General features: G+C 48.0%; 1 protein-coding gene across 4 annotated transcripts in view; it reads right to left on the reverse strand.

Annotated features, from left to right (window-relative positions):
- The window catches only part of LOC115504938 (carboxyl-terminal PDZ ligand of neuronal nitric oxide synthase protein), a 287,020-nt gene that overhangs the window by 58,613 nt on the left and 202,588 nt on the right, over positions 1–25,819 (reverse strand). For 3 of the 4 annotated variants that reach the window (XM_030302196.1, XM_030302194.1, XM_030302200.1), the window contains one exon: positions 16,963–17,036. In XM_030302196.1, the coding sequence (XP_030158056.1) occupies positions 16,963–17,036 (74 nt within the window). The remainder of the gene's footprint in view (positions 1–16,962; positions 17,037–25,819) is intronic. The other variant, XM_030302195.1, reaches the window with a different exon arrangement.

Raw genomic sequence — 25,819 nt, forward strand, 5'->3', positions numbered from 1 at the left:
GGCGCAGGGCACAGAAGCCCAAATATAAGGAGCTGAAAAACGAGTGGGGTTTTGGAAATACATGCGGAAAAGCGCAATCATGCCCAAGAGTCTGGCAGTGAAGGAACACGGTAAGAAGGGAGGCTTTGGGAGTAGCTTTTCTTTTCAGATGGCAAAACCTGAGCCTATTTATAGGCTAAAAAGGAAGAAACAAAACAGAAATAGCCTCAAGATCCAGGGGGAAATACAGGGAGAATGAGGTCTGGAGATCCAGGCAAGACGGCAGGAGACAGGGTCCAGGTGCAGAGCCAGTGCGGGAAGAGTCAAGTGCACACGGGACTCTGAGGCCGCCAGAGGTGGGCCGGTCCCGCCCCGGCTTGTCGCCCCCTCCTGTCGTAGGGTGGCTTCGCCCCCGCTCGGCAGAGGCAAGGCCGTCCTGACGTGCGCGTAGGAGTCGTCTGACTGAGACAGAGGCTCAGTACGGGTTTTTTTTAAGTCAAGTGTCCTGGTTAGAGCAAAGGCTGACTTAACCGCTCCCGCCTGCATTTTGCCTGTACTCCCTCTCTTTCTGCAGGGCGAGGACGTCTCTCGGAGATGTGACGTGGATGCAGACGAGGCCACAAAGAGCCGGCTGCGTCTTCTTGGAGCGGAGACGTGCACACATTCATCCTGGGGCGGACGGCCCGAGGGACGGGGCTCCCGGAAATTCACGGGGGCCGCGAGGGTGGGAGGCCTGGCCGGGGACACGGGAGGCTCTCCCGGGACCTGGTTTAGGAACACTTGCAGTTTCTCTCTCACATTTAGCTTGTCAGATTCTTCTTTGTCAGCTGAAGCGCCTGACAAGCTTAATTGTTTCCTTAGGGCTTTGTCCTTCCCATCAGCGAACAAAGGCAATTGGGAAGGATTTGGGTCTAGGTTTTTGGTATTAAACACAAGCAAACAAAATAACACAACAACAACAACAAACAGGGGCGCCTGGGTGGCTCAGTCGGTTAAGCATCTGACTTCGACTTCGGCTCAGGTCGTGGTCTCACGGCTCATGAGTTCAAGCCCCGCGTCGGGCTCTGTGCTGACAGCTCGGAGCCTGGAGCCTGCTTTGGATTCTGTGTCTCCCTGTCTCTACGCCACACTTTGTCTCTCTCTCTCTCTCTCAAAAATAAACATTAAAAAAAAATTTAAAGGGGCGCCTGGGTGGCGCAGTCAGTTAAGCGTCCGACTTCAGCCAGGTCACGATCTCGCGGTCCGGGAGTTCGAGCCCCGCGTCGGGCTCTGGGCTGATGGCTCAGAGCCTGGAGCCTGTTTCCGATTCTGTGTCTCCCTCTCTCTCTGCCCCTCCCCTGTTCATGCTCTGTCTCTCTCTGTCCCAAAAATAAATAAACGTTGAAAAAAAAAATTAAAAAAAAAAAAATTAAAAAAAAATTCTTACCAAGATAGATGTTTGTATTTATATGTGCACCCACACGTGCACATCCATACACTCCTAGATATTTCGATCCGCGTTTGGGTGTAAATATAGGTAGAGTAGATCAGACCACTGGCCCACCGCCTGGACGGCCGCTCTGACTCTGAAAGGCGATACACCAGCAATACCCCACCTCTTCCTGCAGTCGGGAGCCCCTAACGATGAATTAAGTGCCATTGGAAGACAACAAGCTGACGTGCAGATGGCACCCATCAGGGGTTACCTCCTGAGGCCCCTCTTGCTCCTCCCTTCCCAAAAAGCTTTTATTGAGGCCGGGGCTAAAACCAAGATGAGCACATTCGCCATTCAGTATGGTTTCGTTTCTCCCATCCACCCTCTGATAGTTACGAATTATCGGTAAAAACTGCGACAAATTGGACAAGAGGTAAAGCCAGAGACCAAGATATTGCACGGACAAAGATTATTGGTCCCGTAAGCAAAGAGCTAACGGTACAGCAGCAACAGGGGACAGGGCTGGCATCTTTGGCCAACTGGAGGACGGAGGCAGTAGATTTTCGAAGGCGGCCTTGCCGCGTGGTTAGTCCCACAGTAGGAAGTCATGTTTGGCTTGCTCCCTGAGCAGAGCTGAGCAAGGTCACGTGACCTCTCACTTCTCAGGGCTCCCGACTGCACTGCTGCCTTTGTAACGGTCGTCTGTGTGCTGTGTATTATCGTCCATTAGAACATATGTTCTTGATGGTCTCTGGTTAACATTTTTTTTTTTTAAATTTTTTTTTTTTCAACATTTATTTATTTTTGGGACAGAGAGAAACAGAGCATGAACGGGGGAGGGGCAGAGAGAGAGGGAGACACAGAATCAGAAACAGGCTCCAGGCTCTGAGCCATCAGCCCAGAGCCGACGCGGGGCTCAAACTCACGGACCGCGAGATCGTGACCTGGCTGAAGTCGGACGCTTAACCGACTGCGCCACCCAGGCGCCCCTGGTTAACATTTTTTTATCACCATCTCCAAACACCTTCACAGACGGGTAGCATTCGGCGCTCAACAAAGGTTAGGTTGGCTGGTTGACTCGACTGTCCATCCACCCATCCGATCAATCCTAGGTAAAAGTCTACAGAATAAATGTGCCCACTTCTTGGGAATTGTGCAAAGACTTAAGAAGAAATCAAGTCGATTTAACAAATACGCATCGAGCACAATTATGTGCAAGACGGCAGTCAAGGAGACAAAGACGAGTAAGATGTGGCTCCCACTAAGAAATATTAGATAAATAGCTACAAGATTGAACTTAAGGACTACAGAGCCTTGGGTACAAAGAAGAAACGGAAATGAGATCCCCACTGTGGAGGTGGGGTTGAAAGCAGTAAACAGTTCCTGGTGGATGTGGTATTTAAAAGACACCTCGGGATTCTTATTCGAGAACTTGACAGAAACGTTATTGAACCCAGAAGACTCGCTCAATCGTGGTTTGACCGTGACTGCCACCAGCCACTGGGGAAGGCTGTCAGTCCTCCACAGCTGCTTCTCAGGGTCTCCTAATAAAGGTGTGGGGACTTGCCGACAACTTAGCCTAGTTCCTGAATTCTACGCCTCACCCTCTGGGTCTCCCAGTCATGCTCATCTCTACAGTCTGAGGTCTGTGCCAGCAGAAAAGCAGCCCAGTTCACAACTGGCTATAGTCTTCCTAGTGGTGGGTCATCATCCTCTTCCTAACTGTGCCAAGATGCGAAAAGGAACCCAGAAAGCTTCCCAGCCAGGACCGAGGAACAGGGCATGACAACACAGAGTCTAGACCGCTGTGCAGTGCGGAATGCCCAAGCAGTCACTGGGGGATGAGCTGGGACAGCGTCCTTCTACGATCCTGGAGACCATCTGGTGATAGTAAGGGCTGGTCAGACCAGAGCTATCGCTCCAGACCGAAAGCAATCTTTGCTTGCCTTTGGGGTTAAGGTTGGCCACACAGTGGTCCTTCCCCTGGCCCATCATATGGCCCTACATCCCAGTGTCAAACACAGACCCTACGCCAGGTTTCCCACATCCGCGTGAATCCAGAAACACCTAGCGTACCATAAAGGTTCTTCCTAAGCAAAGCCTCTCCCTTTACGTGATCTGAAACCCACCGATCGATACGAGATTGGTTTGTTTTGAAGACGATGATTCCCTTAACAAGATGCAAATGCTTCTTGGGCTGATAAAGTAAACTCCATCAATCATTCAAACACTAAATTATTAAGCAAGCTAGAGATTGTTCTCCCTCCTCCTACAGAAGGACAGCCAATGATAAACCTTCCGGGCTTGAGAAGCAAAATATTCAAAGATAACTTACAATGATTATTGACACCAGAGGGTCTCTCCTTGGAACCACTAAACCATAGGGCTATGAGGCCCATGTATTGTCCCAAACTCAAAATTCTGCAAGCATGTACATGAATGAATTGTTACAGGGAGAGAATTCAGTTTTACCAGACTCTCAGAAGTATTTGTGTCACATAAAAGGTCAACAGCACCCTACGGATGCCCGGGCCAGTGTCTACCTGTTAGCAGGGAAAGGGGTCAAGGGCAAGATGGCTGGTTTTACTTTGCATACACTCTCCCATCTGGGCCTCTTCAAAGCTTTGCAAATTCCAAATGGATTCCCTTTATGCATGTAAGGAGGAGAAAATGAAACAGGAATGGAATTTCAAAGTAAGAAATCACTTAGAAGTAGAACTGGGACCAGGCCTGGATTCTCGGTTCCCCTGGTTCTTCCTCCACAGGGTGATTCCCTTCCCGGTAGACAGCGTTTAATGATGTGAAGTCTTGTAAAGTTGGCCTAATTGGATGTTCCATCGTAAGGGTAAAAGATGCCCGCTAAGGTCTGGCACAGAGAGACTGATCCAAAGGTTTAGCTTTGATCATTCTGGAGGCTCTTCAATTTTCTGCTGTAAGTAGATCTATTCACTATCTGCCAGCTTTGTGCTTTAGGCCATGGAGAAGGGCCGAGGATGAGGCCACCAAGAAAATAAGGAAGCTTAACAGCCTTTTCGAAATGAACATTCTAGTACAAACAAGTGGATCGAGCCTGCCCTAGCTTCGTCACGTGGCATTTACGGAGCACCTACGACGTACAAAGACCCTGCCGGGCACCAGGGATACAGTGCACAAAACATGTATGGTTCCTGTCTTCATATTTAGAATTACCATGGTAAAAGTTTCCATTCTTTTGCCATGAGTGAATTTAATAATCAAGGAGGATCCACCAGAGGCAGAAAGCCAGCGGAAAGAGCAGAGGTAAAATTACCAGAGAGCCAAGTTGAGGTCATGGGAGGGGCCGCTCCCAGCACCTCCCCAAAAGAGGGTGCTCCTTCATTTACTCTCTATTCAGACCGTCACTAGTCTGAATGACCCAAGCCTGACAGACTGACCCCCGTCTGTGCCTCCAAATGCTGTCAGCTCTATTGTCCAGTCTGCCCTTTATCCTGACTCCTGGGCAATGTCTCCCATGTCCGCCTCCCTGACACAAGTCCCTCTGCGAGTGGGGTGTTTCCCTAAAACCCTACTGTCAACGGCCACCCTGGAACCCTGCGTCAAAGCCCTCACGGAAGGACTGTAAACATGGGTGCGGAAGGAAGGTCCTGATATATTACCAAGAGAAAAACAGGTTCATCGTAGAACTACTTACAGGACAATGCTGGGTTTTGGAAAAACATCTGAGGGCACATTTGCATGTGGAATGTTCCTAGAGGGAATATGAAGGAATATTTGACTCTTCCTTTTGTAAGACGTCTTCACGGGGCGCCTGGGTGGCTCAGTCGGTGAAGCGTCCGACTTTGGCTCAGGTCACGATCTCACGGTTCGTGGGTTCGAGCCCCGCGTCGGGCTCTGTGCCGACAGCTGGGAGCCTGGAGCCTGCTTCGGATTCCGTGTCTCCCTCTCTCTCTGCCCCTCCCCTGCTCTCACTCTGTGTCTCTCTCACCCTCTCAAAAATAAATAAAGATTAAAAAAAATTTAAAAAAAAAGGCTTCACTACTCTTAGTGGCAAGCATATACTACGTGGCCATTTTAAAACTTATGCCTCAGCCGTATTCCTCTGAACACTTCCTGAAAAATGTCACAGAAAGGAGTCACCTTGGGGACCATGCAGAGCCGGGCTATGCCTTACCTGTCTCTGCATCTACACGGGGCACACAGTGGTCTCCAGAGGAGGAGAAGAGAGAGGAGGAAGGACAGAGGAAAAGGTAGGTCTTGGATGTGTGCACCAACACGTGCATGTGACAAAGAGCCCCGAGGTGTCAATAAATGACAGGCCAGTGAGTCCCCCGGGGGGACTTACGGTGCTTCTGCGTGTTTACCGAGACTTCCCGAGCTCAAGGGACTTTGCCAAGCCCACGGAGAGGTATGAGAATTGAAGCACAGAACCTGCTTTCAAGGAAAGAAAGAGGACAGGAACAGATAAAGAATGCATATAACTATGTAGGACTGCAAGCCACAGAAAGGCAGGCAGAAAACTGGAAAGAGGAGGAGAATCGATAGGGGGGGGGGGGGGGTGTGAAGTCAGACCACGAGGAATGGCAGGGTGGTGGGCATCGGGCTTTGGGAGGGAGCCGAGGGTTGACAGATGTGCTCTCGCACAGGGCAGCAGGGGTGAGGGAGGTTATTTATTTCAGGATAGGGGAGAGCTGAGAGGACCGGCAGGGAGGGATGGAGAGGCTAGAGAAGGGCAGGCCCACGGGGAAGAGACCGGAGAAGCTGGGTCTGGAACACAGGAGGGCAGGGCACAGAGGGGCGATGACGGTAGGCAGTGACCCACGATGTGTGGAAGGGGAAGCGGATGCGGAGGAAGCTCACGGAAGATGGGGGTCACCTAGGGAGAGGGAGGGTGCACAGAGCCCACAGGTAGAAGCAGGTGAAAAGGACTTGGCACCGAGGGGAATTAACGCCGGGGTGAATGAGGGATCACAGAGCACCCCCGGGGAACTAACTGAAGCCAGAGAGCACGAAGGATACTCTTTCCCCTCTTACTTCGTAAGTTTCTCCATGCGGAAAATCGGGCAATTCCTACTCATGCATATGTATGAAAAGGCACAGTCTATGAAAGGTTCTGACACCAGAGGGAATAAAAACATCAACTCTACATGAAACATCACTCGCGGCAGTGATGGATACTCCCATCCCTCCACGGGCGGGTCCGGAAAAGACGGGAGGAGCATGGGAGAGATCTACAGGTCAGGCTGCCCTGGTTCCAGTCCAGCAGGGGCCCCTCAAGGCCCTCCCATGCTGGAAGGCTGGAGGAGGCTCGATCTCAGAAAAATATGGGAAGACGCAGGGGCGCCTGGGTGGCTCAGGTCACGATCTCACGGTTCGCGAGCTCGGGCCCCGGCTCAGGCTCTGCGCTGACAGCTCAGAGCCTGAAGCCCGCTTCAGATTCTGTGTCTTCCTCTCTCACTGCCCCTCCCCGATTCAGTGTTTGTCTCTCTCTCAAGAATAATGAACATTAAAAAATTAAAAAGATATATGGGAAGATGCAATCGCCCTGTCCCTCGTACAGCACAGAGCACAAATGGGACCCAGGTGTCTGAGCTCCAGATCTGCTCATTCTTCTCTGACCTTCCAGGACCCCCGGTACCCGGGCCCCCTGTCCCACTCCTGTGGCAATGGAGCAGTCTGAGGTGGGGACTTGGGCGTGTGGAGCTACGAAGGGAGGGAGGTTGGAGAGTAGAGCTGTCTATCTGGGAGGTCTTGATCCGATTTTGTGGGGGGGCAGCCTGGATGTTGGAGAGCCACCTCTAAGAATCCTGACAGCTTTTCTGGATCCACAAAGCAACAGTGTAAGTAATTACTACGTATTCTATCTTTTCTCCTAATTACGGGATTCTACCTATATATTACAGGTTAGGATAGTATCTGATTCCATTAAAAAATAACATATTTTTAAAACCTGTTATCTTGGGGCGCCTGGGTGGCGTAGTCGGTTAAGCGTCCGACTTCAGCCAGGTCACGATCTCGCGGTCTGTGAGTTCGAGCCCCGCGTCAGGCTCTGGGCTGATGGCTCAGAGCCTGGAGCCTGTTTCCGATTCTGTGTCTCCCTCTCTCTCTGCCCCTCCCCTGTTCATGCTCTGTCTCTCTCTGTCCCAAAAATAAATAAAACGTTGAAAAAAAAAAAAAACCTGTTATCTTAATCCCATGGGACCTCGACTTTCTGCCTTTCTAGGGGTATTATTATCTCCTTTTAAAAATGTCAATTTGTTTGATTCCACTGCTGATTTCCAATTTGTGGCCCCGTGCTTCTCCCTTCTCTCCCTAGCAAGAGGCTGGCAGACCCTGTCCCCTCCTCTGATAAAACTTCTCCTTTATGAGTCACCATGCATTCCACCCTCCTGAACGCCAGCCTTTCTTCTGTCCTTACTCTCTCTTAGGGTGGATGCTCTCTCGTTTATTTGCAAGTCTTTAAAAATGCTGCCTAGGATTTTTTTCTACCCCACTTTCATAAAAACAAAGTATGAGAGGATACTTTCTAAGCTTTGGCACTTAACCCAACCCCCCATATTCTTTTTTTTTAATTTTTTTTATTATTTTTTTTTTAATTTTTTTTTTCAACGTTTATTTATTTTTGGGACAGAGAGAGACAGAGCATGAACGGGGGAGGGGCAGAGAGAGAGGGAGACACAGAATCGGAAACAGGCTCCAGGCTCCGAGCCATCAGCCCAGAGCCCGACGCGGGGCTCGAACTCACGGACCGCGAGATCGTGACCTGAGCTGAAGTCGGACGCTTAACCGACTGCGCCACCCAGGCGCCCCCAACCCCCCATATTCTTAAAGGTAATCCACTGTCTTCTGTCTTCCAGTTTTGCTATCAGCCTAATTGTGTTCCTTTATAAGCAATGTATTTTTTTCTGATCTGGATGATTTTAAAACCGGTGTCTTCCACATTCTGTGGTTTCATTACTAGCAGTCTAGAGTTTAAGAATCAAACTCTTTAAAAAAAATCAAACTCTTTCGGGGTGCCCGGATAGTTCAGTCAGTTAAACGTCCAACTCTTGATTTTAGCTCAGGTCATGATCTCACAGTTCGTGGGTTCGAGCTCCATGCCGGGCTCTGTGCTGACATTGGGCTGTGTGGAGCCTGCTTGGGATTCATTTTCTCTCTTTCTCTCTTTCTCTTTCTCCCTCTCCTGCTCACATGCACTCTCAAAATAAATAAGTAAACGTTAAAAAAAAATCAAATTCTTTTTCTTTACTTTGCTTGTCATTTAATGTGATTCCTGAATCTGAGGGTACTCACGTCGTCTTCATTCTGTCTGGTTGGATCATTGCAACTGTTGGCTGCTAACTAAGTGAAATATGCTACCATAGTCCCTTATTTTCCAAGACACTCCCAAATGTCACAGGTTTAGCAATCCCCAGGAGAGAAAACAGTTCATTCACCTTAAAATCCAGGGCTTTCTGTCCTGCAAAATGTTCTGCATTTTGATGGGTAACTCTGAAGTGATAAAAACATGAAGGCAAATGAATGTGTGGGTTTTTTCTTAAAAGGGGGATGCCACTGAACAGAGCAGTGTGCCCACCCTAAGGACAGAAGCCCGGGGAGGACAGTCCTCCAACGATTAACTAGTTCGTGATCATGGGAGTGTCACCTACGACGTCTGAAGCTTCATTTCATCCTAAGAACGGGGATGACTGGTTCTACACATGGGGTTGCCTTTAGGATTGACGTAACCTTGGTCCGGTCTCGTCTGACTGTAGATCCTTTGAGGGCAGGGACGAGGTCTTGCTCAACCAGATAGGGTCAATTTCTTGCTCTTTCAATAATACTCGGATAATGGACAGAATCCCTCCAAGCACGTCCTTTCCGGCAAGCAGGCCGTGCGGGTTTGCCTGTGTAGGTGAAGGATGTGTGGGAGGAAAGGGCTGGTCTTGTTGGTGGCAGGTGCTACCGAGTTAATCAACAGCGTGGGTACGAGGATATCGGGTGATGTTCTGTCCCAGCCACGGCCCCTCGGTAACCTGGCATCCCTGGTGATCACCTCCCCCCAGCCCTCCCAGAAAAGACTCTGGCTCCTCCAGGCCTCCAACCCACAGGGATGCCCTGATTCCCTCTGTGCACCTGCTGCGGCTCTGGACCCAGCCCCCAAAAGGGATGCTTTCTATTTTCCCAGCGTCCGGGGACCAGCTCTGGCCTCAGCCACTCAGCAAGCTTCTCTGCTGTCCAGTGGCTCTAACACACCTCCTACAAACGAAAATGAACTCCAGCCTGGGGGAATCCCCCCCCCCCCCAAGTTTGTCCTTCTTCGTATGTTCTCTTTCAGCTCTAGAGGACTGTTCAGAGTGCTCTTTCCAATTTAAAGGTGCTGTTTTGTTACAGCTGAATGATTCTTTATAATTCTTCTGTGTAAATCACTGTGTGAATTCTGTCTTCCGATTGGACCCAGACTGATAAACCACTGTTTTCCTCGGTGCCTGGCACAATCAACAATACATATCGGAGCTCTCCAGGCGTCCTTTCCTCCCTTCCCCAGCTAGCCCTGAATAATTTATCTCTGACTTGTTCCAAATCACAGCACAGCTCAAAGTGGAGGGCCCCAAACTGGAACGTACCTCCTCTAATGTCTCCTCTCACCAACTGCTGGCATGTTAATTAATGACATTTCTGAGAACTGGCTGGACACCCTAGGGGGACCCTACTTGGTTTGGTCATTTATACTCAAAACTGGAGACCTTCTCCCAGTCTGGCTCCTAAAGACTTCAGGTCAATTAATTTACTTCCTTTGGTTAAAAAGAAGGATTTTTGTTTGTATGTCTGGCCCCCGGTATCAGAAACCTCCAGGGGATGGGCAATTCCTTCGGTTCCTAATAAGACTGAGAAATTTCAAAAGCACAGTGACTTCTGTAATGGTACCACTACTCCAGAGCTATTTTTTAACTTAAAAAAGAAAAAAAGGATGCCATTAAACCAGAAAGGGTAAAATATGAGATGTGAAACCTGAAACAAGGAAAAATAAGACATGAAGCCTTCATTTTTCAGGCCGAATCCTGTTCTATTCGACAGCCTTACCGTATCACTGATACGGTATGAAAATGTTCTTATTCAAGTTACACTTGACTGAAAGCTCAGAGGGACAGTTCACCTGTTACCATCTGGTGTGATGGTTTTACAGTGGGTCAGTTCTGCTAAACCAGAACTTGGCACTCCTCACACTATAGAGCTGCTGTGCAGGATGGCTCAAGAGAGAAACCTGTGTGGCATTTGGGCGGAGGAAATAAAGCAGGAACAGCTACGCTCTGAAGCATCATCCCCGGCTACAGTGGGAAGAAACGGACATTGAGGTATCGGCGAACCGAGGGTGGCCTCACTCTTCTGTGCTCCATAGCCGGCTCTCCTTCATAAATGTCCTCCTTCGTAACTGCCAGCCCCCCTGAACATCAAGGACCCTGAACAGAAGCATCTCAGCTAACCAAAAGGCGGCAGCCGGGAAGAGTCAACAGCCTTCCGCAGAGGTCTGCACCTGTCCCCTCTGCAATGCCGCTCTCGCACGTGGCCCCGCCTGGCATCCTGTGAACTCTGACTTATAAGCCACAGCGGGGCTGGCTCATGGCTCCTTTCAGGTCTTGTGTGGACTTTTTACTCCTTGGGTCCTGCTGCAATGGTGTAGGTCCAAATCCGGTAACAACTTCCTCAGGCCCAAACACTCATAGTTGCCTGCTTCCCTACTCGATAAATCCTGATTCACATACACACACACAAATCAAACACTCTGAATAATGGGTTCAAAAGAATTATATCTAATATGGCGACGATCTATGTAACTTCTTGTATTTAGGTTGAAAAATAAAACAGAGAAAACTGCAGGAATAAAGAATGAGTAAAAAATCTGGATTAAAGGCCATGACATAATCCTAAGGATTCTGGACAATAAATCCATCATGACCCAGGTCCTAACAGCATGTTAAACAAGAAAAATATAGCATGATGCCATTCTTTAAAAATGAATGCAAAAGTCCGTATCGTGAGAGTAAAACTGTTCTCTGTATTTTACACCGGTAAGACAACATCTGGGATTCGGTATTAAGTTCTAACATACTTTGGGGCGCCTGGCTGGCCCAGTCGGTTAAGCATCCAACTCCTGATTTCAGCTCAGGTCACGGTCTCACGGTTCATGAGTTCGAGCCCCACACTGAGCTCTGTGCTGACAGTCTGGATGGAGCTTGCTCTGCATTCTCTGTCTCCCTCTCTCTCTGCCCCTCTCCCGCTCACAGTCTCCCACTCTCAAGAAATAAACATTAAAAGTATTCTAACATATTTTAAGAGGAAATAATGTGCTCTGAAACCAGGAAGTCTAGAAAAGAAAAGCACAATGAAGAAAGGCTTCGGGAACGTTAGGGAAATGAGGTCTATGTATTTGTGGCTCCAGAGAGGAGAGCTAGGATCAAGGGGACAAAACTTACATAAACATAGTGAAAAGCACGGTCGCAGCAAATCAGCACAGAGGACGGAGGTCTCCTGCAAGCGGGGGAAGCTGGACTACAAGTCCACCACAGCGCGTTTAACCTCGTAAAATTCCATGAATTTAGAGGTCGCCTGGGGCTTGGCAAGGGGGAATGAGGGGTCCCTGCTGATGGGGACAAAGCTCCTATTTAGAACGATGGAAAGGGTCTGGAAGGTGGGGACGGCTGCGCAACACTCTAAGTGTAATCGATGCCACTAATCTGTACACTGAAAATTGTTAAAATGGCAAATTTTAGGGGCGCCTGGGTGGCGCAGTCGGTTAAGCGTCCGACTTCAGCCAGGTCACGATCTCGCGGTCCGTGAGTTCGAGCCCCGCGTCGGGCTCTGGGCTGATGGCTCAGAGCCTGGAGCCTGTTTCCGATTCTGTGTCTCCCTCTCTCTCTGCCCCTCCCCCGTTCATGCTCTGTCTCTCTCTGTCCCCAAAATAAAGAAAAAAAAGTTGAAAAAAAAATTTAAAAAAAAAAGGCAAATTTTATGTTCTATATATTTCATCACAATAAAAAAAAAAAAACCCGTGCTTCTATTATTCTATGTGAGAGATGCAAAAAAAAATTAAATTTAAAATCTGAGTCAATAAAAGAGGACTCCGTTACCGATGTGGCAAAGGCCTTTCTTTTGGCTGGGAAGAATGTGTTGTACCACAAAGGGGTTTTCCGCAAGCAAATGCTGCAGGGACCCAGCGTTTCTGCAGGGGCGCCTGGGTGGCTCAGTGGGCAAGCGTCCGACTTCGGCTCAGGTCATGATTCTTGCGGTTCGTGAGTTCAAGCCCCATATCCGGCTCTGTGCTGACCGCTCAGAGCCTGGAGTCTGCTTCGGTTTCTGTTCTCCCTCTCTCTCTGCCCCTGCCCCACTCATGCTCGGTTTCTCTCTCAAAAATAAATCAACATTAAAAAAAAAAATAAAGACACATAAAAGCCAAAAGCAATTATGCATTCTTTGGCAATGCCAGTCAATCAAACCAGAGGGGTTCCTGAGGGGAAGAAACAGTATACAAAGAAAGCGCATTTGTAAATGTCCCCATATTATCATGATGATAAATGTCCTTAATGATGATGAAATGGGGCACACAGTTTAGAATAAAGTCCTCTTTCATCTACCCATAACACAGAGACATACAAATTTACAAGTACAGGGGCCAAAAACACCCAATTTAATACATAAGTGGGAAAGAAGTATCTAGAAACCTGGGACAACACTGGGGAAACTTCATGCCCTTGTTCATACATGTGGGCTGCTGAATTCTGATAGGTTAGGAAGCTATCCATGAGAGACCTACAACCAGAAAGTCTGCTGTAGGGGGTTTCTTTATGGCGGGGGGAGGCGTTGCCCAACAGATCTGAGGGTTGTGACTTCAAGCCCTATGTTGGGCATGGACCCTACCTTAAAATTAAAAAAAGTTTTTACACTTGTTGGGATGAGCACTGGGTGTTATACACAGGGGATGAATCGTTGGAACCTACTCCTGAAATCATTATAGCACTATACGCTAACTAACTTGGATGTAAATTAAATAAATAAAATTAAAAGATTTTTTAAAAATTTTTAAATTATTATTATTTTAAGTGTATTTATTTATTTTGAGAGAGACAGAGACAGTGTGGATGGGGGAGGGGCAGAGAGAGAAAGAGATAGAGAAAAAACCCCAAGCACCCACAAAGCTTCAAGATCATGATCTGAGCCAAAACCAAGAGTTGGTCACTGAACCAACTGCACCACCCAGGTGCACCCCCAAAAAATATTGTTTAAAATTCACTGTAAGATTTAAGATTTCTTTGCTGTTTTCTATCCTCCCACCAAAAAGCATATATATATTTTTAAAGATTTCATTTTTAAGTAATCTCTATACCCAACATGGGGCTTGAACTCACAACTCCAAATTCAAGAGACACAAAAAAGCATATTTCTTCTTAAAAGTGAATGAATGAAAAAAGATGTGCCATACTAATACTAATTGAAAGTAATCTTTATAAAAAGAAGAATAGTTAGAAGATAAACTACCCAATTTCAAAAATTTTTTTAAAGCCTATTAATTCTTTGAGAGAGAGAGAGAGAGAGAGAGAGAGAAAATCCCAAGTAGGCTCTATGCTGTCAGTACAGAGCCCGATGCAGGGTTCAAACTCATGAACCATAAGATCATGACCTGAGCTGAAATCAAGAGCTGGGTGCCCACCCAACTGAGCCAACCAGGCCCCCCCCCCCCCCCAGGAATTTTTATTAAGCTACAAGACACTGTGGTTCCGGCATCATGACAGACACCTGGATGGATGGAACAGAAGAAAGAGTTCTGAAATAAATTACACAGAGAGGGGTAATGGATTTTCAACAATGGTACTTCAGCTAAGAACAGTCTTTCCAACAAATGAGGTTGGAAGTGGACATCCGCGTACAGGAGGAAAAACAAAACCTTTGATATATCCCTCACATTATATTAACAAATGAATCAAAGTAGATCACACACCTAAATATAACGCTTAGAAGAAAGTCTTTGTGATCTTGAGTCAGTCAAAGGTTTCTTAGCTACGACACCAAAAATGCAATCCATCCATTGAAAAAATTGATAATTTGGACTTCATCAAAAGCAAACGTCTGCTCTTCAAAAGACATTGTTAAGACAAAAGACAAACCAGACTTGCAAAAAAAAATATTTGCAAACCAGATACCTGATAAAGGATATGCATTCAAAATTTACCAAAAACTCTCAAAATTCAGTAAGAAAACAAAACACCCCAATCAAAAAGGGGCTAAAGATTTGAACAGATGCTTAACAAAAGATATACCAAGGGCACAGAAGATGAAAAGATGTTCAACATCATTAGTCATTAGGAAATGCAAATGAAAACCACAGTGAGATACTAATACATACCTACTTGAAGGGCTGAACTTTAAGAAAAAAACTGACAATATCACATGTTGGCAAAGATGTGCAGGAAGTGGAAGTCTCAAACTCCACTAGCAGAACTGTTTCATTAAAAATACATAAATAAAAATAAATACACACACACACCCCTACTGTATAATTAGTCATTCGACTCTTGGTGTATTCTCCCAAGAAACACGAAACTGTATGTCCATACAAATACTTGCAGTGAACACAGAAGCTTTCATTGTAATAGCCCCGAACTGGAAACCACCAACAAGTGAATGGCTAAGCACACTGAGTTATACTCATATAGTGGAATCCCATTTGGTACTAAAAAGGGATACGCTACTGATACATACAATGACAAGGAATGATTCCTTAAGGAAAGAAGCCAGGCCCCCCAAAAGGATACACTGTAGGACTCTGCACGAAATTCGAGAAAAAAACAGACTAATCTAGAACAACAGAAGGGAGATCAGTAGTTGCCTGGGGATGTAGGGGGCAGGAGGAAGGGAGGTGGGGCAGGGAGGGGTGGGAAGATTATATGTGGGCACACAAGGAAACTTTTGGGGGCAACATATACCCCCCATCTTGACCAAGGTGATGGTTTTAGGTTTTAGAAGTGTACACGTAGGTCAAAACTTACCAAATTAATCACATTTAAGTATGCTCAATTTAAAGCTCAAAATAAAGCTGTTATAAAAAATAAATAAAATTGACAGCTTGTTTGGGCAAAGTCGTTAAAACTTTGGGCAAAGTCCTTTCAACCAAGCGAAGGCAAGATTCGAGTCCACGAGGAGCGTCCACGATGAGGTGCCTTTGTATGTGTATGTGCCACTGCGGGGGGTGGGGGGGAACCCAAGAAACAAGAAATTCTTCCTTTTACAAAATGCAAATGGCAGGGAGGGGTTCATCCATTCACACCCTTCGAGCCCAGTCCTGATGCAATCTGTTTCTTTCCTTATCGCTCAAGTAGAAAGTGATTACTCCCCTCTGTGAATCACTCCAACACTTTAAGTTAATTTTCAGATATCAGCTCAGTGCATTTCTCCAACCGCCCATCACACATTTATTAAATGACGCATCTAGGCCAGATTCACAGAGGCCTGGTGCTGGACATACAAATGTGAGCTGGGCGTAGTTCTTTACCGGCAAAAGCCTCGTAGTTTACTGGCGAAAGACTTGGACAATAACACGCTGTAACATGTCCACAAACGTTTAAAAGCACAACAGGAACCTGGAGAAAGAAATTGGTGTTGTCAGACGCGTGGTCTTGTGCTGTAGTGACTGGTTCGGGACCCCATTTTCTTCTAGACCAACGCTCCCCAAGAACAAGGGACCGTGGCTTACTCACTTGAATCATCCACTCAATCACCCAGCACAGGACCTGACACGAGAGTTTTCACACTTGAGTATTTGTTTGAACGAACGGAAATTTCACTTCATAGGCATCCGCTCTTTGACTAGAAGGCAGGGCCACCATGTTGCCAACTTGTCGGTTGAGTCCCAACCTTTATCCATTTTGTCATCCGAAGCAAGTCATTTGAGGGGAGATGAAACACTGAAACCTAGGTTCCCCCAAATCCCAAAGGAAGCGCTCATACCCATTCTGTCAGTGAAGAAAACAAGGAGGAGGTAGGGGTGGGGTGGATGGGGCTCAGTCAGCGAAGTCTGGGGCACAAGAGTCACACGGTGAATCAAGGTCCCACCGAGGGTCTAAAGCAGGCCCTGGCGGCCGTGTTGTGACCATCAGGTATTCCCCTGCCCAGAGAGCACACATCTGATCTCTAGAGGAATCCTACCAGTCTCACTGTGAAAGCAATTTCTGGGGATTATACGTGGGACTTTCTACTTTTCCAAAAGATCACAAACCCTTTATCTGCACTCAGTTTCTGAAGGGGCAGAGAGGTGGAACAGATATGCAATTATGAAGTTTCAGTTAAGATAAAACTAGCACAAAACGGAAAAGTCTCAAACTACAACCAAAAGATTTGGCCTAAACACCAGGCAAAAATCCTTCACCGTTTCCAGACGGCGCAATTGAGCTGGAGAAGAATTTTCCACTCAATCTTCAAGACAAGGTCGATTTGCTTCTTGTACTTACATGTCTAGAAACCACAGGTCTCAGAAGAGACATGCAGTAGAAATTTATTTGGATTTGTCTGGCCCCACCAGCCTGACAGCTCCAAGGGACAACAGGTAGGGATGGGGCTCTTACCTGTAGATGGGGTCCTGCATCACCAGCATCTTGCTTTCATCCCACGTCCACTCCTTTTTCTGCAATAAAAGAAGCTGTAAATGAATAAGTTAGGCTTGTCCTCCGCTACAGAACCAGGGCAGACATTGAGCTACTGATGCCTATGCAAACGCATGCACTTGCTCCTGGCCTGACTTCTTCTAAGAGGCCTGGTGCCCAGGGCTCCAGAGGCCAAATGGAAAACATCGTGTCTGGTCTGAGCGGTTTCCTTCAAACACTTTAAGGAGACCGTCTCTCCGGGGCACAGGAGGCAGGTGGGAGCCAAGGCCACCCCAGGGGGCCACAAGCAGACTCTAAATCAAAATTTCATGGAGAAATCGCCAAGGGGAAAAAAAAGATGATATATCACTCCAGAGGAGTGGGAGAGGCAGGAGGAACAAAAGGGAGAAAGAGGGGCACCCGGGGGCTCAGACGGTTAAGCGTCTGACTCTTGGTTTGGGCTCAGCTCATAATCTCATGGGACGTGACTTTGAGCCCTGCAGCTGGCTCTGCACTGGCAGCGTGGAGCCTGCTTAGGATTTTCTCTCTCTCTCTCTCTCTCTCTCTCTTTCTCCCCCTCCCTCCCTCCCTCCCTCCCCTGCTCACTCACTCACTCTCTCAAAATAAATATTTTTTTAAAAAGGGAGAAGGGGGCAGAGCTGTGAATGGTGCTGTCAAAAGCAAAGGAAGTGTAATTCTCACCCTCCCTTCCTCAAAGGGGACAAAGCTGGACACAGGCCTGGAGAGTTAACTAGCGCATTTGTAGTCACCCAAGAGGACTGTCGTGCTGGCTGGGAACCTAACTCACGGTGAACACAAAGGACACCCCTGAGCAGCTGGGGACGAGGACAGGATGGGGGCGAGGGCTAGGGCAGAGGACTCAGGGGCGGTTCCAGAGGCCCCAGATGCTTGATGAGGGGAGGAGCACCCCCACCTCCCAGGTCCCCAGGTGCAGGGACAGGGGCTCCTGCCGCACCTTCACTGGCCTCTGCTACAGGGGCGGTGCTGCCCAGGACAACCTGGGAGTCGCACACTCCTCTCTCTGTCGATGGGGATCAAGCAGAGTGAAAGGCAAGCAAGTGTATGTTGGATTAATCACCATGGAACGAGCACCGTCAGCTCTGGGGGTTTGTCAGAGAGCACAGGGCAGTGGCTCTCAAAGTGCTGGGGGTGTGAAGACAGAGGCCTCCCCCGGGGGCCGGGGCGGGGGGACTATATTCAGGCCCCTTCGGCCTGAAGCATTTCTCCAGCGTGAACACTCAAAGACAACCCCGTACGCACCTGGCAGGTGTATGTACGTGTGCGCGCACACGCGCGCACACACACGCGCGCGCGCGCCATTTCACCCCGAAATTCTTATTCAATACCAATCCAACCCACAGAGGTGGCTTTTCGACGGGCTTACAAGCATTAGGTATCAAATGCTGTTTTACAAACGAGGAAACTCAGCTTCAAGAATTAACTGTTTTGGGGGGACACCTGGATGGCTCAACCGGTTAAATCTCTAAGCGTTGATTTGGGCTCAGGTCCTGATCTCATGGTTCGTGAGTTCAAGCCCCGCATCGGGCTTTGCGCCGACAGTGCAGAGCCCGCTCGGGATTCTCTCTCCCTCCCTCTCTCTGCTCCTCCCCAACTCTCTCCCTCAAAAATAAATAAATAAGCTTTAAAAAAAGCAAAAAAAGAATTAACTATTTCTTTTCAAAAGTTACCTTCCTGTAACTGCTGTTCATTGCCCTGCAAGATTTTAATACAGGAATGGCCCATTTGGAGCAAATCCAGAAAGAAGGAGAGTACATCTTTTTCTAAATAGGAACTCTCTAGATGCGTATAAACAACTCTCTTCTTTAAACTAAATCACCCCAGGCTTTGTCAACATTCCTCAGCAGACAAGTCTTCTGGATTTCTCACTACCCTAGCTGACCTTCTTTGTACCCCTCTTAAAAAAATTTTTTTTTCAACGTTTATTCTTGAGAGAGAGAGAGACAGAGGGCGAGCCAGGGAGGGGCAGAGAGAGAGGGAGACACAGAATCCGAAGCGGGCTCCGGGCTCCCAGCACAGCGCCCGACGCGGGCCTCGAACTCACAAAATGTGAGATCACGACCTGAGTCCAAGTGGGACGCTAAACCAACTGAGCCATCCAGGTGCCCCCTTCATACCCACTGTATTTGCCAATGCCCCCCTCAACACCTGCTACTCTGGCCTGAATCCCTTCCTGATTTACATGTGGTCTAATCTGCAGACACACATTCCTATCTCTGTTCTGGCTGTGATACTGCTCTTAACCCAGCAAGGATCGGTTGATAGTATTTTTAGCCGCCTCCTACCCTTCCTGGCACATGTTAGGCCAGTTTCCAACGGACACACTGAGAGTTCTCAGAGGCAAATTAACTCATAATTTGGATGCCTGTATTTATTTATTTATTTATTTATTTATTTATTTATTCATTCATTCATTCATTCATTCATTTATGAGAAAATGAGAGAGAGCGCGCGTGGGCAAGCACAAGTAGGGGTGGGGCAGAAAGAGAGGGAGACACAGAATCCGAAGCAGCCTCCAGGCTCCAAGCTGTCAGCACAGAGCCCGACTCAGGGCTCAAACTCACAAGCCGTGAGATCATGACCTGAGCTGAAGGCAGATGCTTAACCGACTGAGTCCCCTGGGCGCCCCATGGATGCCTATTTTAAACACACACTATAAATGTTCACCGCAGGAATTCTTTACACAGCAAAATATAAGGTTTCAAATACGGCTTGATGTGGGGGCAAAAGCATAATAGAAATATTAAGTAATCAAATATTAAGTTAAGCCACATCTATATTTAGGACCACATGTCCTGCCGGAGGTTAATTTAATTCATGTCTGGAAAGCACCACCTCTCTGCTGCTAAGCCTGTTTATTTACATCTGATTTCGGGAGTTGCAGGTTTTAGTTCTAACATTTCCATTTGGTTCTGTTTTCTTCTATGTCTTTGCTGAGACTTTCCACTTCTTCTGTGTCATGAGCGTAACTGCTCATGGAATTATTTTTACGACGGCTGCCTTAACGTCTCTGTCAGATCATCTAACATCTGTCCTCTCGGTATTGGCATCTCTTGACTATCTTTTGTTCATTCAAGTTGAGATTTTCCTCATTTCTGGTGTGGCAAGTGATTTTCAATGGAAACCTGGACATTTCAGAAAACACTTTTTTTTAAGTTTATTTGGGGGAGGGCAGAGAGAGTGGTAGTTTTACTGTCTTCAGAAACTCACATGCCTCTCGCTTCTATCTGAAAGCTTTTTTTTTTTTTTTTTTTAATGCTTAGAAATAAGGTCTTGGGAGTCTTGGTAGCTACATGTAGGAATTTTCAGTTTTGTTTACCCACTGGCTGTAGTCTCCAAGATGCGCCAGAAAAGGAAGACATTTCAAGTCCAGATGGGAGCGGAGAGGAGAAAGGAGAAGAGCGGAGGAAGGGAGAGGGGTGCGTCCCTGAGGCTGTCAACACCTCTTCAAGGCAGGGTTTGCCACCATCAGCCCAGGAGGACCAGCAGGACGGAACGAGCTGGGCTTCAGCCTCCTTCAACCTGAGGCCCAGGCTCAGGCGGGCCTCACTGGCACCATTCAGAGTCCAAGCAGGTACGGCAGGGAGGCCCATAAGCGAGGCCCAGGGAGGCAAAGATCAGCCCCCTCACCAGCTCCATAAATATAAAGGGATGGGGGAGAGGGGGAATGTTAGCGGAGAGGGAGCACCCGAGGGGCAGCCGTCTGGCCGTCTGCCAGCCCCCCAACCTGTACCTGTACACACGTAACTCCTTTCTCTTGCTTGTTGTCCCCTCTGCACCTGCCAAGGACACTCACAGCACGGTCGAGACCTTCAGGAGGCCCCTGAACTAGGGTTCGCTAACCCATGTCTCTCTATGCCTTCCCTCTGCCATCAGTTTCCCCTCCCCCTTCTCTTCTTCTTATCAATTCCTTACTCCAAGGGAATTAAAAAGTCAACAGGACAGAGCAACTTAACGTGAGGGAAGGCTCTGCGTCATATTATTGGCTAGTCAGAATTTTCTGGAGTTAAGAAGTTGTCGTTGCAAGGATGTGCCCTACCGATCTTCCATTACAGGGAGTTTAACCAAGATCCCAGGGGTGGCATTCTGAAGCCCGTCCTCTTGCTTCTTTGAGGGGCCCTGCTTCCGGGATGCTCCCGGCCCATCAGGGGTGCTCAGGGGTGCACAGGGCAGGCCCGTTTCTGGGAGACACAGGAGTCCTCCCACATGGGACTTTGCCTTCACAATCTCCTGACAGTCTTGCCAAACCTTCCTCAGAGCACACCGCCATCTACGAGACTTTCATCCACCCTTCCTTCCTTCCTTGCTCTCTCCTCCCCTTGGAATCAGACCCACTCAGAAATGGGATAGCTACCAGCCTCTCCCAGGGCCTCCCCCATTTTCTCTCACAGGAATTCAATCCTGTCTTGGCACGTGCTTTTTGGAGGACCTAGAATAACACAAAGTGAGAAAAATACAGGAAAGTCATTTTATAACTGCTTCATTTTCTATCCTCGCAAGAAATTCTCCAGTTGATACGGGAGAGAAGTCTTCCTTTCATTTAACGATGTTTATATAATGCTTCCTTTGCGTTATCAAAATTGATCTCAACCTTAAAAGATAAACACTAAGCCTCGGAGATGGTAACTTACTTCCATCTGAGTTCACCTAGTCCAGTGGTAATTGAACCCAACTCGTATACCCTCCACGACCCATGTTCTCCTTGCTACTCCAAGTGATGGAATCAAAGAACGTCCCTCTCTGTCGCCTACAAATGGTAAAGGGCTTACAGGGTATGTTCCTATAAGACCACTGAATGGGGTAAGCACGTCCTGTATCTAGTGGGTGCAAATGGCCAGTCCTCTACGGAAAGTTACAGCCATTTTGACGTTCCAAAATCTCCCGGCAAGGAATATTACCTGGGAACTAGGTCAGACGTAGGTCTGCCTTGAAGGGCCAAAACCACAAAAGAGAGTTAGGGATAATCATCATAGCTGTTCTGTCTCCCTTTGGAGCCCAGAAATGCATATGGCATCTCTGAAGCTCTTCCCCAAAAGTGGAGGAAGGATTTGTATCGAGATTTATTTCCTACCCTTACTGGAAATTATCAGTAGGCACATTGCAAAGTCTGTAAGCTTTATCATTATTCATGTTCCTGGCAGCAATGGGGATTTCTCAAAAAACAAAAACAAAAACAAAACAAAAAAATCAAAGAGCCCAAAGCATAACCTTGCAAAAGTCTCATTAACTCAGCTTGACAAGTTCTCCGTGCTTCCAGAGGGAACAGGATTAGTCTGAAAATATAGCTATCACTCATCTTCTGGCATAACCTATGGATGCTGGATATAGAAAACACATTTCAAAACTGAAGTGCTTGCTAGTAAATTCTCACACAATGTACGCAATTCCTAATGTGCATGTTTTAAAGTTAGCAGAAAATAAAGAAGGCCTGGAAACATAACAGGGTAGAAAGAAGACCAGACCAAGTTTAGTCCTGGCTCCATCAGTAACTGTGTACCCTAGTTATCTCTGGGTAACCCTAGGACAGTCACTGTGCCTCTCTTGTTGATTTGCTTACTCATCAACCAGGGGATCAGATCAGATCATTTCTGAAGTTCTTTCTCCTAAATCCTGCTTCTATAATTCTAAGCGCCTCCTTTTCTCACTCAATTAGATTTGAGTTCTGTGTTTCCATGATAGCGAATGCTTCTCTTCGGACAGGGAACCAGTTTTCCCGCAATGTGATAGGCCAATTGACAGAGTACAGGCTAGAAGTTAAAGACCCTGGATTAATTAGTGATGCATTTTCTATGGAGTGGCTTTTCTCGAAGAAGCCTGAAGAGGTAAGTGCACACACGGGAACATGATACTGGGAACAATCTACTTATCTGAGCAAGACAGACCTGGTTCAAATCTTGACTTCACCTCTGATGGGATGTGAGGTCTTGGGTAAGTCGCTACACCTTCTTTCACAAAGAACGGTATGTACCTCAGAGGACGATGGTGACCATTTCATAAGTAATACAGTGCATCAAACAGCCCTGGCAAATGGCAGGTGCTCAGTATCAGTGTTAGCCATTACTGTTAGCTCGTCTCATTACCATCTTAGAGTGTCATTACTTTCACGAATTTGCTCCCTCTCGTCTGCTACCTTCCCAAACAGATGAAACGGGATTAGAGAGAAGACAGGGTCCCTGCCCCTAAAGGCTCACAGCCCATGGAGGAAAGATATAAATCACCATCATGCAATTGTGTAGGAGCTATAGACCTACGTATACAGATAGTGCCATTAAAAATAATTTTGCTGGAAAGGGTCCGTGTCTAGTACCCTTACAGATCCTATTCAGTTCCTTGAATATGGTAGACATACAATGAACATTTGTTAATGAGAACGATGGAGCCTTTCTAGAATGTTGCCTTAGGAGATCCCAACTAAGTCATTGGTTTAGAAGAGAAACCACATGAAACTGAGGCCCTTCAGGTCCTTTTGTAGAAAAGTCCTTTGGACGAAGTTCAAGACTAATCCTTCTTTTTGAGAAGTCCACTCCCTAGCAAAGAGTGCTATAGTGTGATTCCGGGATTGTAATGAATAATCATTATTATATACACAGCAAAACTAATTACTTGGGTTTGGCTGGGAGTTGAGGAAAATGTACTGATTGGAAGATGACAAAGCCACTTAATAGTGGGGTTCACACCACAAATATAAACCAAGAGTCACAGCAATTTGAGATTCATTATCTGCCGGCATCGGTTCAAGACAGCAGCCTTTTTTAGACACTTGCGAATATAACCAAAAAGATACATATTTTTTTTTATGTCTCAGGGAGAGATAATCGCAAAATATTTGGCTACCGCCTACACTAGAATCAAGCACCACAGACCAGAGTCACTGAGCAAGTCCGACTCATAATACCACCGACGTTAGTGACTTCCACGGAGGCCTTTCTGAGCTTGGGGAAGGCTCTTGTCTGTTTCTTCAAAAGGGCAAATTGAGAGGAGGAGGAAGAGGGAGGGGAAGGTGATGGCCCAAAGTAACAAACGAGACTTCATTTGATCCAACTGCTAAGTGTTTAGCTCCTCCTGATTTGAGGATATCACCACACACAAATCCTGTTCCCTCATCCAGCAAGCTGAGAGCCATAATAACTGAAAACACACCACATGCACCAGGCCCCCAAGTAAGTGCTGAGCTTACAACAGTGGCCCCTGCTCTTGGAAAGTTCCTGGGAGAACAGAGAATCCCTGTAAACACACTTCTCTCCCCACCGCCCCCCCGCCAGGATGCATTGCACTGTTCCCCAGGCCCAGACAGGCGGTGGGGCGGGGAAGGGCGGCTGCCTTGGGAAGGGTTTGACCTCAGAGGATCAGGAAGCAACAACACGTAAGCCCGCTTGGCCTCTAGGGTCTACTTCATCCACAGCTCAGTAGGCTTCAAGGACCTAAGTACAGGTGACCCCCACAGACATACGGGAGCGGCCAACAGCACGGCTCCAGAGCTGGTGCAGAATATTCCAGCTGGCGAAGTGAAAGTGGTCACCTAATCGGACTCTTGAGAGTTGAAGCTCAAGAAGGCGAAACAACCTGCCCACGGCCACGCAGCGAGGGAGGGAAGAGCCAGGGCTCGGAGCCAGGTCTTCCTTCCTCAACCAAGGGCTCCTTCCGGCACACACACGAACCCACGGAAGGTCAGCGTGTTTGCAGGAAGCGGGGGCTATTCGACATTTGGACGGACCGCTGCAGCGCAGACACGGACTCATCAGCGGAGCACGTCAGGCTGTCCCGACACGGGTGCCCACGGCTGAACATCGGCCGTGACTTTTTCTGCACATTCGGCTACCCGGCAAGAGCTCTCGTTCTTAACCCGATGAGGACGGCCATCACCCAAACCTGCAGACCGTCCCATGTCCGGGGAGGCAGGTGTGGCAGGTCTCTACCCAGTCCCTCTCCATTCTAGACACAGACAGGCACACAGACATCGGGGCGGTATCCACACACTCGGATCGTAGAGGACGGTCCCGGGGGAACAAGACGCCGCAAAGGCTGATGGCTGTTAGCGTGCACACAGTCTGTCCGAGGCAGCACACGCAGTCACCGTGCTTACAGGCAGCATCTGACTCACAACCACCGCCTGGAACAGACACTAGGCAGGGGCGGAGGAAACAGGTCGGGAGGCTTCCCTTCCTTCCCAAGCCTGGCATCAGAAGAACCGGATGGAGGGAAGGCCTGTTAGATCACCTCTTCCCTAGGCCAGCTGCAGGGGGGACCTGCACTAGCAATTACCAGGGAGGAGTTTCAAAATGAGTCACAAGGCCCCACGGGCTCCCCAGGGAAGATGCTTCCCCCGCTCAGCTTGCATCACCCAGTGGAAGGGGGCCGGCGTCTCTGCCGGGTGGCGTTCCGCACAGAGGTGTCCTTACGTGTGGTGGATCTCGGGCCAAATATCTAAGGCTCTTTGACATCGTTTTTTCCCCAGGTAGAGTGGGGGTGATGCTGCATGTGGTACAGGATACGGGAGGGGCACAGCGAGATGGCAGTAAGACCGTCCCCAAAAGGCAAAACCACAAAGTGCCATCATAATGGATCAAATCAGAGGTATGCCAAGTTACCCGAAAGGGACAGAAGAGGCCCCAGGACAGCAGACCTTGAAACAGAACCTAACGGAAAGTAAAGGTGATGTCAGCCAGAAGTGTGCGTGCATGGCGGGGGGCCGGGGGGGGGTGCCAGGAAGGTACCAAAGTCAGTGATGAGCCTGTGGAACAGACCCTCGGACAGCATGCGCCTGATAAGGCCCCTCCCAACATCCCGGGGACCTGGGTAC

This window comes from Lynx canadensis, chromosome F1, assembly GCF_007474595.2.
Source record: "Lynx canadensis isolate LIC74 chromosome F1, mLynCan4.pri.v2, whole genome shotgun sequence".
Lineage (NCBI taxonomy): Eukaryota > Metazoa > Chordata > Mammalia > Carnivora > Felidae > Lynx > Lynx canadensis.